The sequence below is a fragment of the Dasypus novemcinctus genome, chromosome 8 (genome assembly GCF_030445035.2).
Source record: "Dasypus novemcinctus isolate mDasNov1 chromosome 8, mDasNov1.1.hap2, whole genome shotgun sequence".
NCBI lineage: Eukaryota > Metazoa > Chordata > Mammalia > Cingulata > Dasypodidae > Dasypus > Dasypus novemcinctus.
This window is the reverse complement of record NC_080680.1, coordinates 11526329-11540829: the sequence shown is the minus strand read 5'-3', so window position 1 is coordinate 11540829 and position 14501 is coordinate 11526329. Positions and strand designations below refer to the sequence as shown.

Below are 14501 nucleotides of genomic sequence, written 5' to 3'. Positions count from 1 at the left end.
TGTAGGACTCCCTTTAGTATTTCCTGCAAAGTCAGTCTCTTTGTTATAAACTCTTTATCAGTTTCTGTTTATCTCTGAATATTCTAAACTCTCTGTCATTTTTGAAAGATAGTCTTGCTGAATATGATTCTTGGCTGACGGTTTTTCTCTTGCAGTGTCTTAAATATAACATATCTCTGCCTTCTAACCTCCATAGTTTCTGATGAGAAATAAACACTTAACTTTATTGGGTATCCCTTATTTTTTTTAAAAGATTTATTCATTTATTACCCCCCTTCCCCATTGTTTCTTTCCTCACTGTCTGCTTTCTGTGTCCATTTGCTGTGTGTTCTGTTTGTCTGTTTTCTCTTTAGGTGGCACCAGGAACCAATCCTGGGACTTCTGGAGTGGGAGAGAGGCACTCAGTCTCTTGCGCACCTCAGCTCCCTGGCCTGCTGCATCTCTTTGTTGTCTTTCCTCTGTGTCTCTCTCAGTTATCTTACTATGCCAACTCTCCACACAGGCCAGCACTCCTGCACTGGCCAGCACTACTGCATGGATCAGCACTGGGCATGGGCCAGCTAGTCACGTGGTCCAGCTTGCATTCACCAGGAGGTCCTGGGAGCCAAACCCTGGACCTCCTACAAGGTAGATGGAAACCCAGTTGCTTAAGCCACCTTTGCTTCCCCCTTACATGTTAGCATTGCCTTTCTTGTGCTGCTCTCAGCATTATCTTTTTGTCTTCGGCATTTGACAGTCTGATTAGCATGTGTTTCAGAGTTTGTCTTTTAGTGTTTATTCAGGTGGGAGCATGATGTGCTTCTTAGACACCTATCTATGTCCTTCAATACTGTTTGGAAATTTTCTACCATTATTTCTTCAGACATTCCTTCTCCCCCCTTTCCCTTCTCTTCTCCTTTTGGGACTCCATGACACATATGTTTGTACATCTGTTGCCATCATTTAGTTCCCTGAGACCGTGTTCAATTTTTTCCATTCTTTTATTTATCTGTTCTTTTTTTAAATTTTATTATTATTTTAAAAAATTTATTTCTCCCCCACCCCAGTTGTCTACTCTCTGTGTCCATTCGCTGTGTGCTCCTCTGTGTCCACTTTCATTCTTGTCAGCGGCACCAGGAATCTGTGTCTCTTTCTATTGTGTCATCTTGCTGCGTCGGCTCTCCGTGTGTGCGGCACCACTTCTGGGCAGGCTGCACTTTTTTTTTTCGTGTTGGGCGGCTCTCCTTACAGGGCGCGCTCCTTGTGCATAGGGCTCCTCTATGCAGGGGAAACCCTTGAGTGGCACGGCACTCTTTGCGTGCATCAGCATTGCGCGTGGGCCAGCTCACCACATGGGTCAGGAGACCCTGGGTTTGAACCCTGGACCTCCCATGTGGTAGGCGGACGCTCTGTCAGTTGAGCCAAATCTGCTTCCCTTGTCTCTTCTTTTGTATGTTCACTTTCCTAGACTGTAGCAATTTGATATTATATATGAATTCCAAAAATAGATATTGGATTATGTTTGTATACTGGTCTGTTCCTCTGGGTGTATTTATATTAACTCTAGAGGTTTCACCGTTACTTGATCAAATTATGATTGGGGCTTTGATTGGGCCACATGAGTAGGATGTGGGGGCAGGGACTTTCAGAGAAAACACATGGCAAAGGAGAGAGTTTGGAGTTTTGATACTGGAACCCAGGGAAGTATTAGGTTGGTGCAAAAGAAATTGTGGTTTCAGATCATGAACTTGACAAACATTGCAACTAGGCTCAAATACATCTTTATTAATCAAAATAGGAACCATTACAATCAACAAATTTTTTGCCACTGAGAAATAAGTTTGTTTATTCCTGTAGCATAAAAATCCATGCTTCAGGATTCAGCAAACTCTTGGACAGCATTTTCTGCATCCTTCTGGCTGTAGAAACGTTTTCCTTGGAAAAAGTTGTCAAGATGCTGGAAGAGGTGATGGTTGGTGAGAGGTCAGGTGAATATGGCAGATGAGCAAAACCTTGTAGCCCAGTTTGCTCAACTTTTAAAGCATTGGTTGTGCGATGTGCAGTTGGGCGTTGTGGAGAAAAATTGGACCCTTTCTGTTGACCAATACTGGCTGCAGGTGTTACAGTTTTCAGTGCATCTCATTGGTTTACTGCGTATACTTCTCAGATGTAATGGTTTTGCTGGGATTCAGAAAGCTGCAGTGGATCAAACCGGCAGCAGACCACCGAACAGTGACCATGACCTTTTTTTGGTGCAAGTTTGGCTTTGGGAAGTGCTTTGGAGCTTCTTCTCAGTCTAACCACTGAGCTAGTTGTCACTGGTGGTTGTGTAAAATCCACTTTTTGTCACATGTAACAATCCGATCGAGAAATGGTTTCTTGTTGTTGGGTAGAATAAGAGAAGATGACACTTCAAAATTTGCTTTATTGATTTTTGGTGAGCTCATGAGGTACCCCCTTATCAAGTGTTTTCACCTTTCCAATTTGCTTCAAATGCCAAATGAATGTAAATGTTTGACGTTGAGTTCTTCAGCAACTTCTCCTGTAGTTGTAAGAGAATCAGTTTCAGTGATTGCCCTCAGTTGGTCGTTGTCAACTTCCAATGGCCGGCTCTTCATCTTCAAGGCTCTCGTTTTCTCTGCAAAAGTTCTTGAACCACCACAGCACTTTTCTGCTATGTCTCTTACTGTCTCTCCTCTGTGTCTCTTGTTGCGTCATCTTGCTGCACCAGCTCTCTGCGTCGGCTGGCACTCCTGTGCGGGCCAGCAGTCTGCATGGGCCAGCTTGGTGTGTGGACCAACTTGCCTTCAGCAGGAGGTCCTGGGCATTAAACCCTGGACCTCCTATATGGTAGACGGGAGCCCGACTGCTTGAGCCACATCCCCTTCCCTCTTGTTTTGTTTTGAGATACTGGGGCTTGGCATTGAAGCCGGCAACTTGTGTGTGGTAAACTGGTATGCCACCACTGAGCTATATCAGCTCCCTTGAGTTGGTTTTTTCATTTGTTTGCTGTTTGGTTCTCTTTTGTTTGTTTCTATGAGGCACTAGGGACTGAACCCAAGACTTCCCATGTGGGAAGCAGGACTCAGTTGCTTGAGCCGTATCCACTCCCCTGTGGGTCTGCTTGCTTTTTTTGTTTTTGTTTTTGTTTTTGTTTCTGTTTTAGGAAGTACCAGGGATTGAACTTGGGACCTTTTATGTCGGAAGCAGGCACTCAGCCACTGAGCTACACCCGTTCCCCATGTCTACAGTGTATTTTTAGTTTCATTTATTGTGCCTTCTATTCCCATAAGATCTACTATATTTCTGTATATATCATATTGTTCTTTATGCTCACCCAGTGTCTTAATATCCTTAATCTTTTTAGCCATCTAATTTAATTCATTAAGGAGGTTTATTTGAACACCTGTGATTAGTTGTCTCAATTTCTTTATGTCATCTGGAGATTTCTCATTACTTTAACTGGGCCGTGTTTTCCTGTTAGTTGGTATGGATTGTAATTTTTTGTTGGTGTCTTAGCATCTGGATTACTAGATGTATTTATTCTGGGTGTAGTTTCTCTCTTTGGTTTAGGGCTTTCTTGCCCTTTCTTCCTTGATCTTCGTGTAGTAGGAGCCAAGGATGTAGTTGGCACTGTAAGTGGTGGAGATGGAAGCTGCCCATGTGGCCCCAGGAACCAGTGATGCTTCTCCCACCTTTCTCCTCTGCCAGGGGTCGGGACAATGCCACAGTGTGTGTAATAATTCAAGTCATGCAGGCCACGACTGTTGTTGCCTAAGAAACTGGTGAACCTTTATGCCCCTTATTCCCCGCCTTGGGTGGGGGTGGAGCTGTGGGCATGGTGGCCACCTGTGCCGTGTGGGTCCAGAATGACTGTAGTTGCCCAGGGAGACTGATGTAGCATTACTCCTCCCACCCCCTTGGAGTGCCCAGCAATCTAACCCATGTGGTCCGAGTACACTTCCAGTTGCCCTGAGAGGCTGAGAGAGTACTTGTCCCTTCTACCCTGCCCTTTATAGGGGATGAGGATGGAACCACCGATGCTCAGCAGTTCAGTCCATGTAAGCCGAAAGTGCCTGCCGTTGCACAGCGAGGCTGAGGAAACCAGCCTCCTCCTATATTGGTGGGTGGGAGTGGATCTACATGTACCGAACAGGTCAGTCCCCGTAGGCTGAGAGTACCTACTGTTGCCTGGATAAGCTAAATAAACACCAGTCACAGTTCATATTAGGGGGTGAGCTTGGATCCACAGGCCCCCAACAGTCCAGTCCATGCAGGCCAAAAGTGCTTGCCACTGCCTAGAGAGGCTGAGGAAACACCAGCCCCTCCTGTCTTATTAAGGGGTGGGGGTGGATCCACAGGGTCCCAACATTCCTGGCCATGCAGGCCAAAAGTCCCTGACTTTGCCTGGAGAGACTGTGGAAACACAGCTTTTCTATTATTCTATTGTGGGGCAGGGATGTAGCTACAGGTGCCCAGGTATCCAGTCTGTGCATGCTGAAAGCACCTGTTTTCCAGAGAGGCTGAAGAAATACCAGCTCCTTCCTATCCAGTGGGGGCGAAGGGGTGGAGATGGAATCAAAGGTGTTCAGCAAACCAGTTCCTGTGGGCTGAAAGTGCCTGCAGTTCCCAGAGAGGCCAAGGAAACACATCTCCTCTCCTAGCCTATTGGAGTGCAGGGACAGAGCTCCAGGTGTCTGGCTGTTCCGTCTGTGCCAGCTCAAAGTACCTGCAATTACCTGGAGAGGCTGGTGCAGGTCGCCCTAGCTTCCTCCCTGCCTGAAGTGGGACTGGGTCTTAGGCTACAAGTGCAATTTGATCTGGGTGGAAAGAAGCCTGTCTCTCCCGCAGTGTGGAGGGCTCTACTCATGAATCTTTGCAGATGATCAGTCTCCTTCCATTCTTTCAAGGATGTTGCAGGATGCTCTTCTGGTTTCCTGGGGCCCCCAGACAGGTGCTTTAGGTAACCAGTGATTACTAACTACCCTGTAGCAGGAGCTGACTCTTGGAGCTCCTTACTTTGCTGACATTTTACCCCTTCTCTGTTCTCTCTCTCTTTTTTTTTTTTTTTTTTTAAAGATTTATTTATTTATTTAATTTCCCCCCCCCTCCCCTGGTTGTCTGTTCTTGGTGTCTATTTGCTGCGTCTTGTTTCTTTGTCCGCTTCTGTTGTCGTCAGCGGCACGGGAAGTGTGGGCGGCGCCATTCCTGGGCAGGCTGCTCTTTCTTTTCACGCTGGGCGGCTCTCCTCACGGGCGCACTCCTTGAGAGTGGGGCTCCCCCACGCGGGGACACCCCTGCGTGGCACGGCACTCCTTGCACGCATCAGCGCTGCGCATGGCCAGCTCCACACGGGTCAAGGAGGCCCGGGGTTTGAACCGCGGACCTCCCATATGGTAGACGGACGCCCTAACCACTGGGCCAAAGTCCGTTTCCCTGTTCTCTCTCTTTTTAATAGTGGCCATTCTAATAGGTGTGAAATGATATCTCATTGTAGTTTTGAATTGCATTTTCCTAATCACTAGTGATGTAGAACATTTTTTCATGTTTTTTTTTTTTTTTTTCCATTTTTGTTTCTTGGACCAGTGTCCATTCAAGCTTTTCACCCACTTTTTTTAAACACATCAATTTTATTATTACATATTAATGAAGCATAAACCCATCCATAGTGTACAATCACTGTTTTCGGTATAATCACATATTTGTGCATTCATCACCCCAATCATTCCCAGAGCACTTTCATTATTCCAGTAATAATAATAGTAAAAAACAACTCCTCACTCTCAATCTCTCTTTGCCTCGCCTGCTATACATAGCCGTTATTCTCTTTCCTTCTCTCTAATATATTTGTATTTATATTTTGTAAAAGCAGTCTTATATATGCAATATCACCCACATTCGTGTTTTACATGAGGTTTTACTGTCTTACACAGTCCCGTATTACGGGTGTTAGTTTTCCTTCCAGTAATACACGTGACTTTAGACTTTTCCTTTCAGCCACTGTCAAACCTATACAATAGTACTATTAGTTAAATTCTGAATATTTTCTTCTGTCTTGTTTCACTAATTTTTTTAAAACAAGTTTAGCCTGCATTGCTCCATTCATTGACTCTTTGATAGTGTATAGTTTTATACCAAAATTTTCAAGCCTACGTTTTATCTCTATGAACGTAATAATTGTATTTTCAATCAATTTTATTTATTCTTTACCTTCTTTCTCCCAGAACTACAAAATCTAAATTCACTAACCCTTATTTCTTTCTTTACTTTTTATTTTGAAAATTTTCAAACATAGACAAGTTGAAATAGGCAAATGAACATCTGCATACCAACCACCTAGATTCAGAAATTTTTATTATTTTGCCATTTTTTCTTAATCTCATTTTTTAAATTTATACCTTTGAAAAAGTTAAAGTTTGATCACCTCCACAGTAAGCCTCTGTGCTGCTACCATTTCTCATCTCTGCTCCTCTCCTTCCTCTGCTGTTTTTCCCTCAAAACTTTGAAAATGAATTTTCGTACTCACCATTTATCTTCAGTTGCTAACCAACATTTTTTTTTGCAGACATCATGACCCTTCTTTTTTTTCCTAAAGATTTATTTTTTTAATTAATTTACCCGCCCCCCCCCCCCACCCCCCCCCCGTGTCCATTCTCTGTGTGTGTTCTTCTGCATCCACTTGAATTCTTGTCAGTGGCACCGGGAATCTGTGTCTCTTTTTGTTGCCTCATCTTGCTACATCAGCTCTCCATGTGTGCAGCGCCACTCCTGGGCAGGCTGTGCTTTTTAGCGCAGGGCAGCTCTCTTTAAGGGGTGCACTCCTTGCGTGTGGGGCTCCCCTATGCGAGGGATACCCCTGTGTGGCAGGGCACGTCTTGCGTGTGTCAGCACTGGGCCAGCTTACCACACGAGTCAGGAGGTCCTGGGTTTGAACCCTGGACCTCCAGTGTGATCGGCGGATGCTCTTATCTGTTGAGCCAAATCCACTTCCCATGACCTGCTTGAATTAAGGCTAGTCTTTAATTGTGATTACAGTTTCATCATCACACTTAGAAAATTACGTCCTTATTCAGTATTTAGGTCCTAGATATATTATAGCCAAGCACTTGTTTCACATAAATAATTTTGGTCATGTACGTGCCTCCCACTGTACTTGACCCCCTTTGGGTTAACAATTTTTTTTTTAAAGATTTATTTATTTATTTAATCCCCCCCCCTTGTCTGTTCTTTTCTTGGTGTCTATTTGCTTAGTCTTGTTTCTTTGTCCGCTTCTGTTGTCGTCAGCAGCACGGGAAGTGTGGGCGGCGCCATTCCTCGGCAGGCTGCTCTTTCCTTTCACGCTGGGCGGCTCTCCTCACGGGCGCACTCCTTGCGCGTGGGGCTCCCCCACGCGGGGGACACCCTTGCGTGGCAGGGCACTCCTTGCGCGCATCAGCGCTGCACATGGCCAGCTCCACACGGGTCAAGGAGGCCCTGGGTTTGAACCGCGGACCTCCCATGTGGTAGACGGACGCCCTAACCACTGGGCCAAAGTCCGTTTCCCTGGGTTAACAATTTTAAGACAACTTGATTTTGACATCCCAAACTTGAGTTTACTTACACTTAACATATTGCTGTTAACAATTCAGTACACTTTTCTATTAGTGATCCAGATATTGAGACATTGAAACTTAAGTATTTTTGTTTAAATGGATTTGGAGAATATATTTTCTTTTTAAAAATAACACTGCTTGGTGATAGCAACTCACAGCAAAAATTTGATTATGTAGCTTCTGCTCTATGTTTAGTACTGCTTTTATAACTGAAATAGTGGAACACTCATTGATTCACTTTTTGGAGACAGAACACATTGTCATTGATTTTGTGGAATCCATTCCTCTGAGGAACAATCTGTGCTTATTTTTAAATGGGATGTTTATGTCATTTGAAAGATGTTTATTTACAGCAGTGATATTTGCAGTCTGTGACAATGAACAGGTTACATTAGCTTTCTGTATACTTATTTTAATCTCTAAATCGGAATAGCTTCCATGTATAATGTTCATGAGGAGTAAATGAGTTAATATGTCATGCTTTTACAGCAGGGTTTGACTCATAGTGAGTGCTTGGCAAACATTATAGTTTTTTTGTTAAAAAGCCTGAGAATTTTGTTATCCCCTTTGAGATAGTTATATGGAGAGACTTTTGAACATCTAAACAAAGTTTATGCACTGTGGTACTTGTTTAAGGATAAACAAATAGAAAAGAAAAGAGTCCAGAAATAAACCCACACATGTATGGCCAGTTGATTTTTGGTAAGGATGACAGTTCCACTCAATGGGAAAAGAATAGTCTCTTAGAGCAAATGGTGTGGGGAAAACTGGCTGTCCCCATGCACAGAGCTAAAACTTGTAGGAAAACCTTAAGAGAAAATCTTCATGACTTTAGATTTGACAATGGATTCTTAGATATGACACCAAAAGCACAAACAACAACAAAAAAAGAGATAATAGATAAATTGAGCTTAGTCAAAATTGGAAACATTTGTTCATCAAAAGATATTATCAGGGGAAATGGATATGGCTCAACCAATTAGGCTTCTATCTACCATTTAGGAGGTCCAGGGTTCGCAGCCCAGGGCCTCCTGGTGAGGCCAAGCTGGCCCACATGACCACCTGGTCCACATGGAAATGCCGCGCAGAGTGGGAAAGGTCCCAGGATCAGTTCCCAGAGCCGCCTAATGAGAATACAAGCAGACAGAGAACACGCAGTGAAATGGACAGAAAACAAGACAACAGAGGGAGGGGGGGCGGGGAGAAATAAATAAAGTAAATAAAAAAAAAAAAAAGACATTATCACGAGAGTAAAAGGACCTATAGGAAATAATTGCAAAACTATCTGATCAAAGGATTTAATATCCAGATATACAGCTCAGAAATATCACACTTAAAATTTAAAAATGGGCAGAGGACATGAATAGTTTTTACTTGAATAGTAAAAAACGGAAATTAAATTTATATAGATTCTTTTAGATATTTAGCAAGATTCCAATATTGGATATTTCACTATGTTAATAAAAGTTAGACTTAGCAAAGGAAAGTTTCTAATTTAAATAAATTCAAAGGAATAACTCAGTGAATATTTGTATACCCTTTCACCTAGACTCACATCAGCATTTTGCCATATTCACTTTATTGTCCATGTATATCAGTTCCTTTCCCTGAGTCATTTGAAATTAAGTTGTAGACATGGGACAGTCTGTCTCTAGAAACTTCATTCTTTTCTTGATAAGTATATTCTCCTATATAACCTCAGTATCATTATTGTACTTTCAAAGTTTAATGGTAACTCCATATTATATAATATTTAGTCCCTATTTTAATATTCCCACTTGACTTAAATGTCTTTTTTTCCCCTTTGAAGCCATCCATTAGAGGTTTATTTATTATTATTATTTTTAAAAGATTTATTTATTTAATTCCCCCCCTTCCCCAGTTGTCTGTTCTCTGTGTCTATTTGCTGCGTCTTGTTTCTTTGTCCGCTTCTGCTGTTGTGGCATGGGAAGTGTGGGCGGCGCCATTCCTGGGCAGGCTGCACCTTCTTTCGCACTGGGTGGCTCTCCCTATGGGCGCACTCCTTGAGCGTGGTGGGCCTCCCCCACGCAGGGGACACCCCTGCGTGGCAGGGCACTCCTTGCGTGCATCAGCACTGCGCGTGGGCCAGCTCCACACGGCTTGGAGGCCCGGGGTTTGAACCATGGACCTCCCATGTGGTAGACGGACGCCCTAACCACTGGGCCAAGTCCGTTTCCCCATTAGAGGTTTATTAATTGCTCTTAATTATTGTATCCTTTTAGTCTCTCTTTTTTTCCTTAATGACATGGACTTTAGAGTGTAAGCCCATTTGTCTTGTAGAAAATACACTCTTAAATTTGGTTTTTTTTTTTTCATGGTATTAACTTAGTTATCCATCCCCTGTATTTCCTGTAAACTAAGTTTGATCCTGTTTAGTTGGTGACTGCCAGATCTCTCCATTTCTCTTTATAATTACTAAATAATCTATTGGTTATCCTTTGATACTATGCAAGCGTTATGTTCTCCAGCAGTCTTTAATGATTTAAGCATCTATTGATGGTTCTCCCCTGGGAACTGTCTTTTTTTATCATCTTGTAATTAACCTCCACTGATAACATTTTCCATAACACTTAAAAAAAAAACAAAAACTTTAATTCCCATTCTATATAAATAGATTTTGTGTCTCAGTAAAGTTTGTTTTTTTTTTAACGGTTTCCCTTCAGTTTGTCTCTTTATAGAATTAACACTTAGTAGAATCACTTAAGGTAAAATGGTATGTGTAAGAAATTTAAAAATTTAGCTGTTTCCAGTGAAAGAAGAGTGTAACTTGTTTTAGGAAAGCTTTAATTCATGTGAATTTTAAAAGTATTATTTGGCAACCACTGAAACCAGGATTTCAGTAGTTAGCACCCTTTAGTATTTTCCTTTTCCTCTGTGTTTGTATTTCCTGCTGGTATTCTGGGATGAAACTAGGTGGTTGATATACTAATTTCAACTTAAAAACTGGGAAGGACTCTCATCAGAATTTTCATTCTTTTTACATGTTACATTATTCATGAAGCTTCTTGCATCTTTCCTCACTGCAACTCTTCTTTCAACTTCTGTCTTGCGTGTTTTAACAGTTCATTAACAAGGTCAACGTGAAAATATTAATCAAGTGGAAAGTAGATTTAAATGTTCCTCAGTCTTTGAAGGAGTTTTGTTTCTAATGAGGAGCAGAGAAACGGGTTGGGGTCATAGGATGTTTTTAGAAATTGGAAAATTCTACAATTATGTATTTCATGCTGATGGGAATATTTTACTGGTAAGAGAAATCATTGCAGAGGACAAAGACTTGTTTACTAAACCAGGGAAAGGGCTAAACTTAAAAGTGTTAGTTGATGTGTTGTTACAGGAGTAAAGGATACCAAGCAGATGAAAAAATTGGAGGTGGGAAGATGAGTAGTTCTCACTTGTTTGTATCTGTCTTCTCAGTAGGTAAACTTATCTGCTGAGTTTGGAGTAGTGTTGAAAACTCACTTGAGATAAGATATTGTAAATTTGTAGAAGTTTTGTGTTTGTTTATTTTTTCTTCTCCCAGCCAGGTTTGCCTGCTCAAACTTTGGCATAGTAGGCAGGGAGTTGAGATAGGATTTTGCTACACAAAGGCCACAGAAAGAAAAGGATAAGAAAATAGAGGTAAGCAAGGGAGGAAGTAACTATAGTGATTGGCCATTTATGGAATCTAAGTTGAGTAATGAGAGAAGTTAGATTCTGAGGAGAATAGTGAAACAGTGAACAAATGATAAAAGCCAATAGGTTAAATTAAAAAATTGTTAGGAGTGTTACAGTAAGAAAGCTGGAGTGATAAGAGGTAATTTTGAGTTTGGGATGCTTGAAATAAAGCTTTTGGAGGTGTTGCAGTTATTGCTGATGATAAAGTCTGGGTTGTGACGGTGGAAATAGGTGGCTGGATGTGTGGGGTAGGTAGTTTGAAAATAGGATGTCAAAGAACTTAGGAGCCAGAGTGTTGAATGGATCATATGTGTGCATGTTGGGATTGCCAAGAATGTTGATGGGAATAATGGTGGAAAGAAAGTAAACTAGGTACCAAAATCTTCAATAAATACATGCATTTATGAGCAGGAAGTTAGTAGATAGATGACTGTAATAGGTACATGCATCCAGGTTGGGGTTTTAGGGGTAAGAGAAAGGCAGTGAGGAATATAAAGCACCATTTGAAAGCTGTTGGGGAATAAAGTTAGGGTCATATTTACTAAATGCAGAATTTGCCTTGCAGAAGGCCATGGAGTAATTTGGGCAGGCAGGGGATAAAGGGTGACAGGGTCACATTAGGGAATGAATAGGGGTGATAGTTGAATGAGGGATGGTTGGATTTCTGGTGATGCATGAGGTAAAGAGGAATGTAAGGTTTGCCATGTAATCTGAGTGGTCTGATGGGTGACCAGCCAGTTGTCCTGATTACATTCATCTGAGACTTGGCCTCCTTAGGTAATTTGCAGGGGCGAGGCAGCCTGGACATAACTCTTATTAAAGAGCATTCGAACCCTAGAGACCTCTCAAACCCTGAATTACTCCAAATAAAGCTATTCTTTATTTTTCTCAGAGCTATATGTTAGGTAATATATATATAACAAGTATTTTTGTGATTACTTGTTGGCTATTTGACATATTGATATAGATTTTTTTTTAAAGATTCATTTTTATTTCTCTCCCCTTCCCTCCATTGTCTTCTCTCTGTGTCCATTCCCTGTGTGTTCTTCTGTGTCTGCTTGCATTATCTGGTGGCGCTGGGAAACTATGTCTCTCTTTTGTTGAGTCATCTTGCTGCATCAGCTCTCCGTGTGTGTGGTGCTACTCCTGGGCGGGCTGCACTTTTTTCACACGGGGTGGCACTCCTTACGGGGTATACTCCTTGTGCGTGGGGCACCCTTATGTGGGGACACCCCTGCATGGCACGGCACTCCTTGTGCACAGCAGCACTGTGCGTAGGCCAGCTCACCACGCGGGCCAGGAGGCCCTGGGATCGAACCCTGGACCCTCCACATGGTAGACGGACTCTCTTTATCAGTTGAGCCACGTCCACTTCCCTGATTTTTTGTTGTGTCTCTCCTACCCTAAGCTTTGAACAATAGCCACTTGATATATATTTAATGAATGAATGAATTATACATATGAATGAAAAAATGGAAAAATTTTTGTTTAGTTAAGAATTTTTAGCAGTAAATCTATTCTTTTCTGCTTAATTAGACTCTTTAAAATTCTGTCTTGTTACATTTTAGTCTCTCTTAAATCTGAACACATCGCGGTAGGTTGGAGATAAGACTGATAAAGGAACTGAATGATGTCATGTGGTTCTGTGAGATTTGCGGTAGACCATCTCATGTCTTATGTGAACATATATGAAATGTGTTTCCTATGTGGACTAAACTTTCTGGAACTAAATTTGGTTTAAATGGCAGATTATTTCCATAAAATAACTTAATATTTACATGGGTGAAGAAGTTTCTTTGTGGCTCCTCCTCAGTTACTAGAGCTTTTCCTCTGGTTTTCTGGGCGGTTGGGAGCATCAGGCAAAGAGCAAAATCTTGTTGGCTAAAATCCTTTCTCTTGCTCAGTGGAGTCTGGGAAGGCCACTGGCCCTTGACCTACAACCTGAGCCGTTGACCTTTCTTTAACTTGATCTGCCTGTGTAGTGCCATTCCACTCTACTCTGCTCCCCCGCGTCCACATTGCCCACTTCCATACTCTCGTGCTTTCTGTCCCATTAAAGAGATGGGACAGAAAGCCACAGCTTCCATCCTTTCCTCGCTCTACAGCAGAATGGATTGGGGCACAGCGGGGTGGAGCCAAGCAGCAATAATGTGTTCCAGTTAATTGCTGAGGAGCTTTACCTCTGGATCTGTATTACCGGTGTTGTAGACTTCCTCACTTAAATGTCCGGCACCTCCTTTCCTCTCTTCTGCTTTAGAAATCCAGTTCTTCGGAAACAAAATTAAATGTGTATGGGCAAAGTGCATTTTAGCTAATGCTTGTATTTAAAATTTTATGTTATACTTTATGTCTCATTTGGCATAATTTTATTCTTTTGATTCTGTAGTAACGAACTGTTATTTCACTATTTTACAGAGTGCTTGTATGCTTCAAGTATTTTTGCTGAACTTGTAAAAGAGACTCTTGGATGATTAATAAGAACATTGAAATTCTGTGAAAAGTTTCAAATTGGAGGCTACTGAATTTTCACCCTAGTCCAGCAGCTCTGCTGCTCACTTAAATACAGATGAATGAAGACCCCATTTGGAAAGACACCCGGCCAGCGGTCCAGAGCTGATGCAGGTAGGCACTGTGAATGTGTGCAGTGTAAAAGTATTGATTGTTCTAGGCGTATTTTAGTTTAGTAAATTTAACATAAGTATAAAATTGAGGAGAAGTTTCACATAAGACTTAGCAGTTCGTTTGCTGTTCCTGAAGTTTTGCAATTTCCTATATTTCATAAGAAGACAAAAATATGGTAGTTACTCACATACATACCTGTGAATAAACAGGTTTATAGTTTCTTGAAAGTCAGGGATCATCTTAGTCGTGTTCCCCGACCCCCCTCCAGTCTCTCACCTTCTAGCAAGTTATTAGATGCCCAGTAAATTTAGTAAGTGAATTGAAGATATCTGTTTGGTATAAGGATAGAAAAATGAAAGAGTTTATAATTTCTTTTTAAGAGAAAAATGAAAGGTGAGTATTAGATTTAGTTAGATTCACAATGTTGATAACAGTTTTAAAGGAAAAAAGATAAACTCGTGTTTACTTGCTTGTTTATATGAAGAAATCTTACTGGCTTGGAAATGAAGTGAATGTTTAATAGAATGTACACTAATTCTTATTTTTGTGGCATACAGCCCGTGGACCTAGAAGTTTAGACTTGGCCTGATTTTTACTCCCCTAAAAATAAAATTAAAAATCTTATACGATGCA

At 41.7% G+C, this 14501-nt stretch overlaps 1 protein-coding gene across 4 annotated transcripts in view; it reads left to right on the top strand.

Annotated features, from left to right (window-relative positions):
* Positions 1–14501, top strand: part of SPIN1 (spindlin 1) — an 88504-nt gene that overhangs the window by 30071 nt on the left and 43932 nt on the right. For all 4 annotated transcript variants that reach the window (XM_058301444.1, XM_004481422.5, XM_023585463.2 and 1 more), the window contains one exon: positions 13662–13868. In XM_058301444.1, the coding sequence (XP_058157427.1) occupies positions 13817–13868 (52 nt within the window). In that variant the 5' untranslated portion in view covers positions 13662–13816. The remainder of the gene's footprint in view (positions 1–13661; positions 13869–14501) is intronic.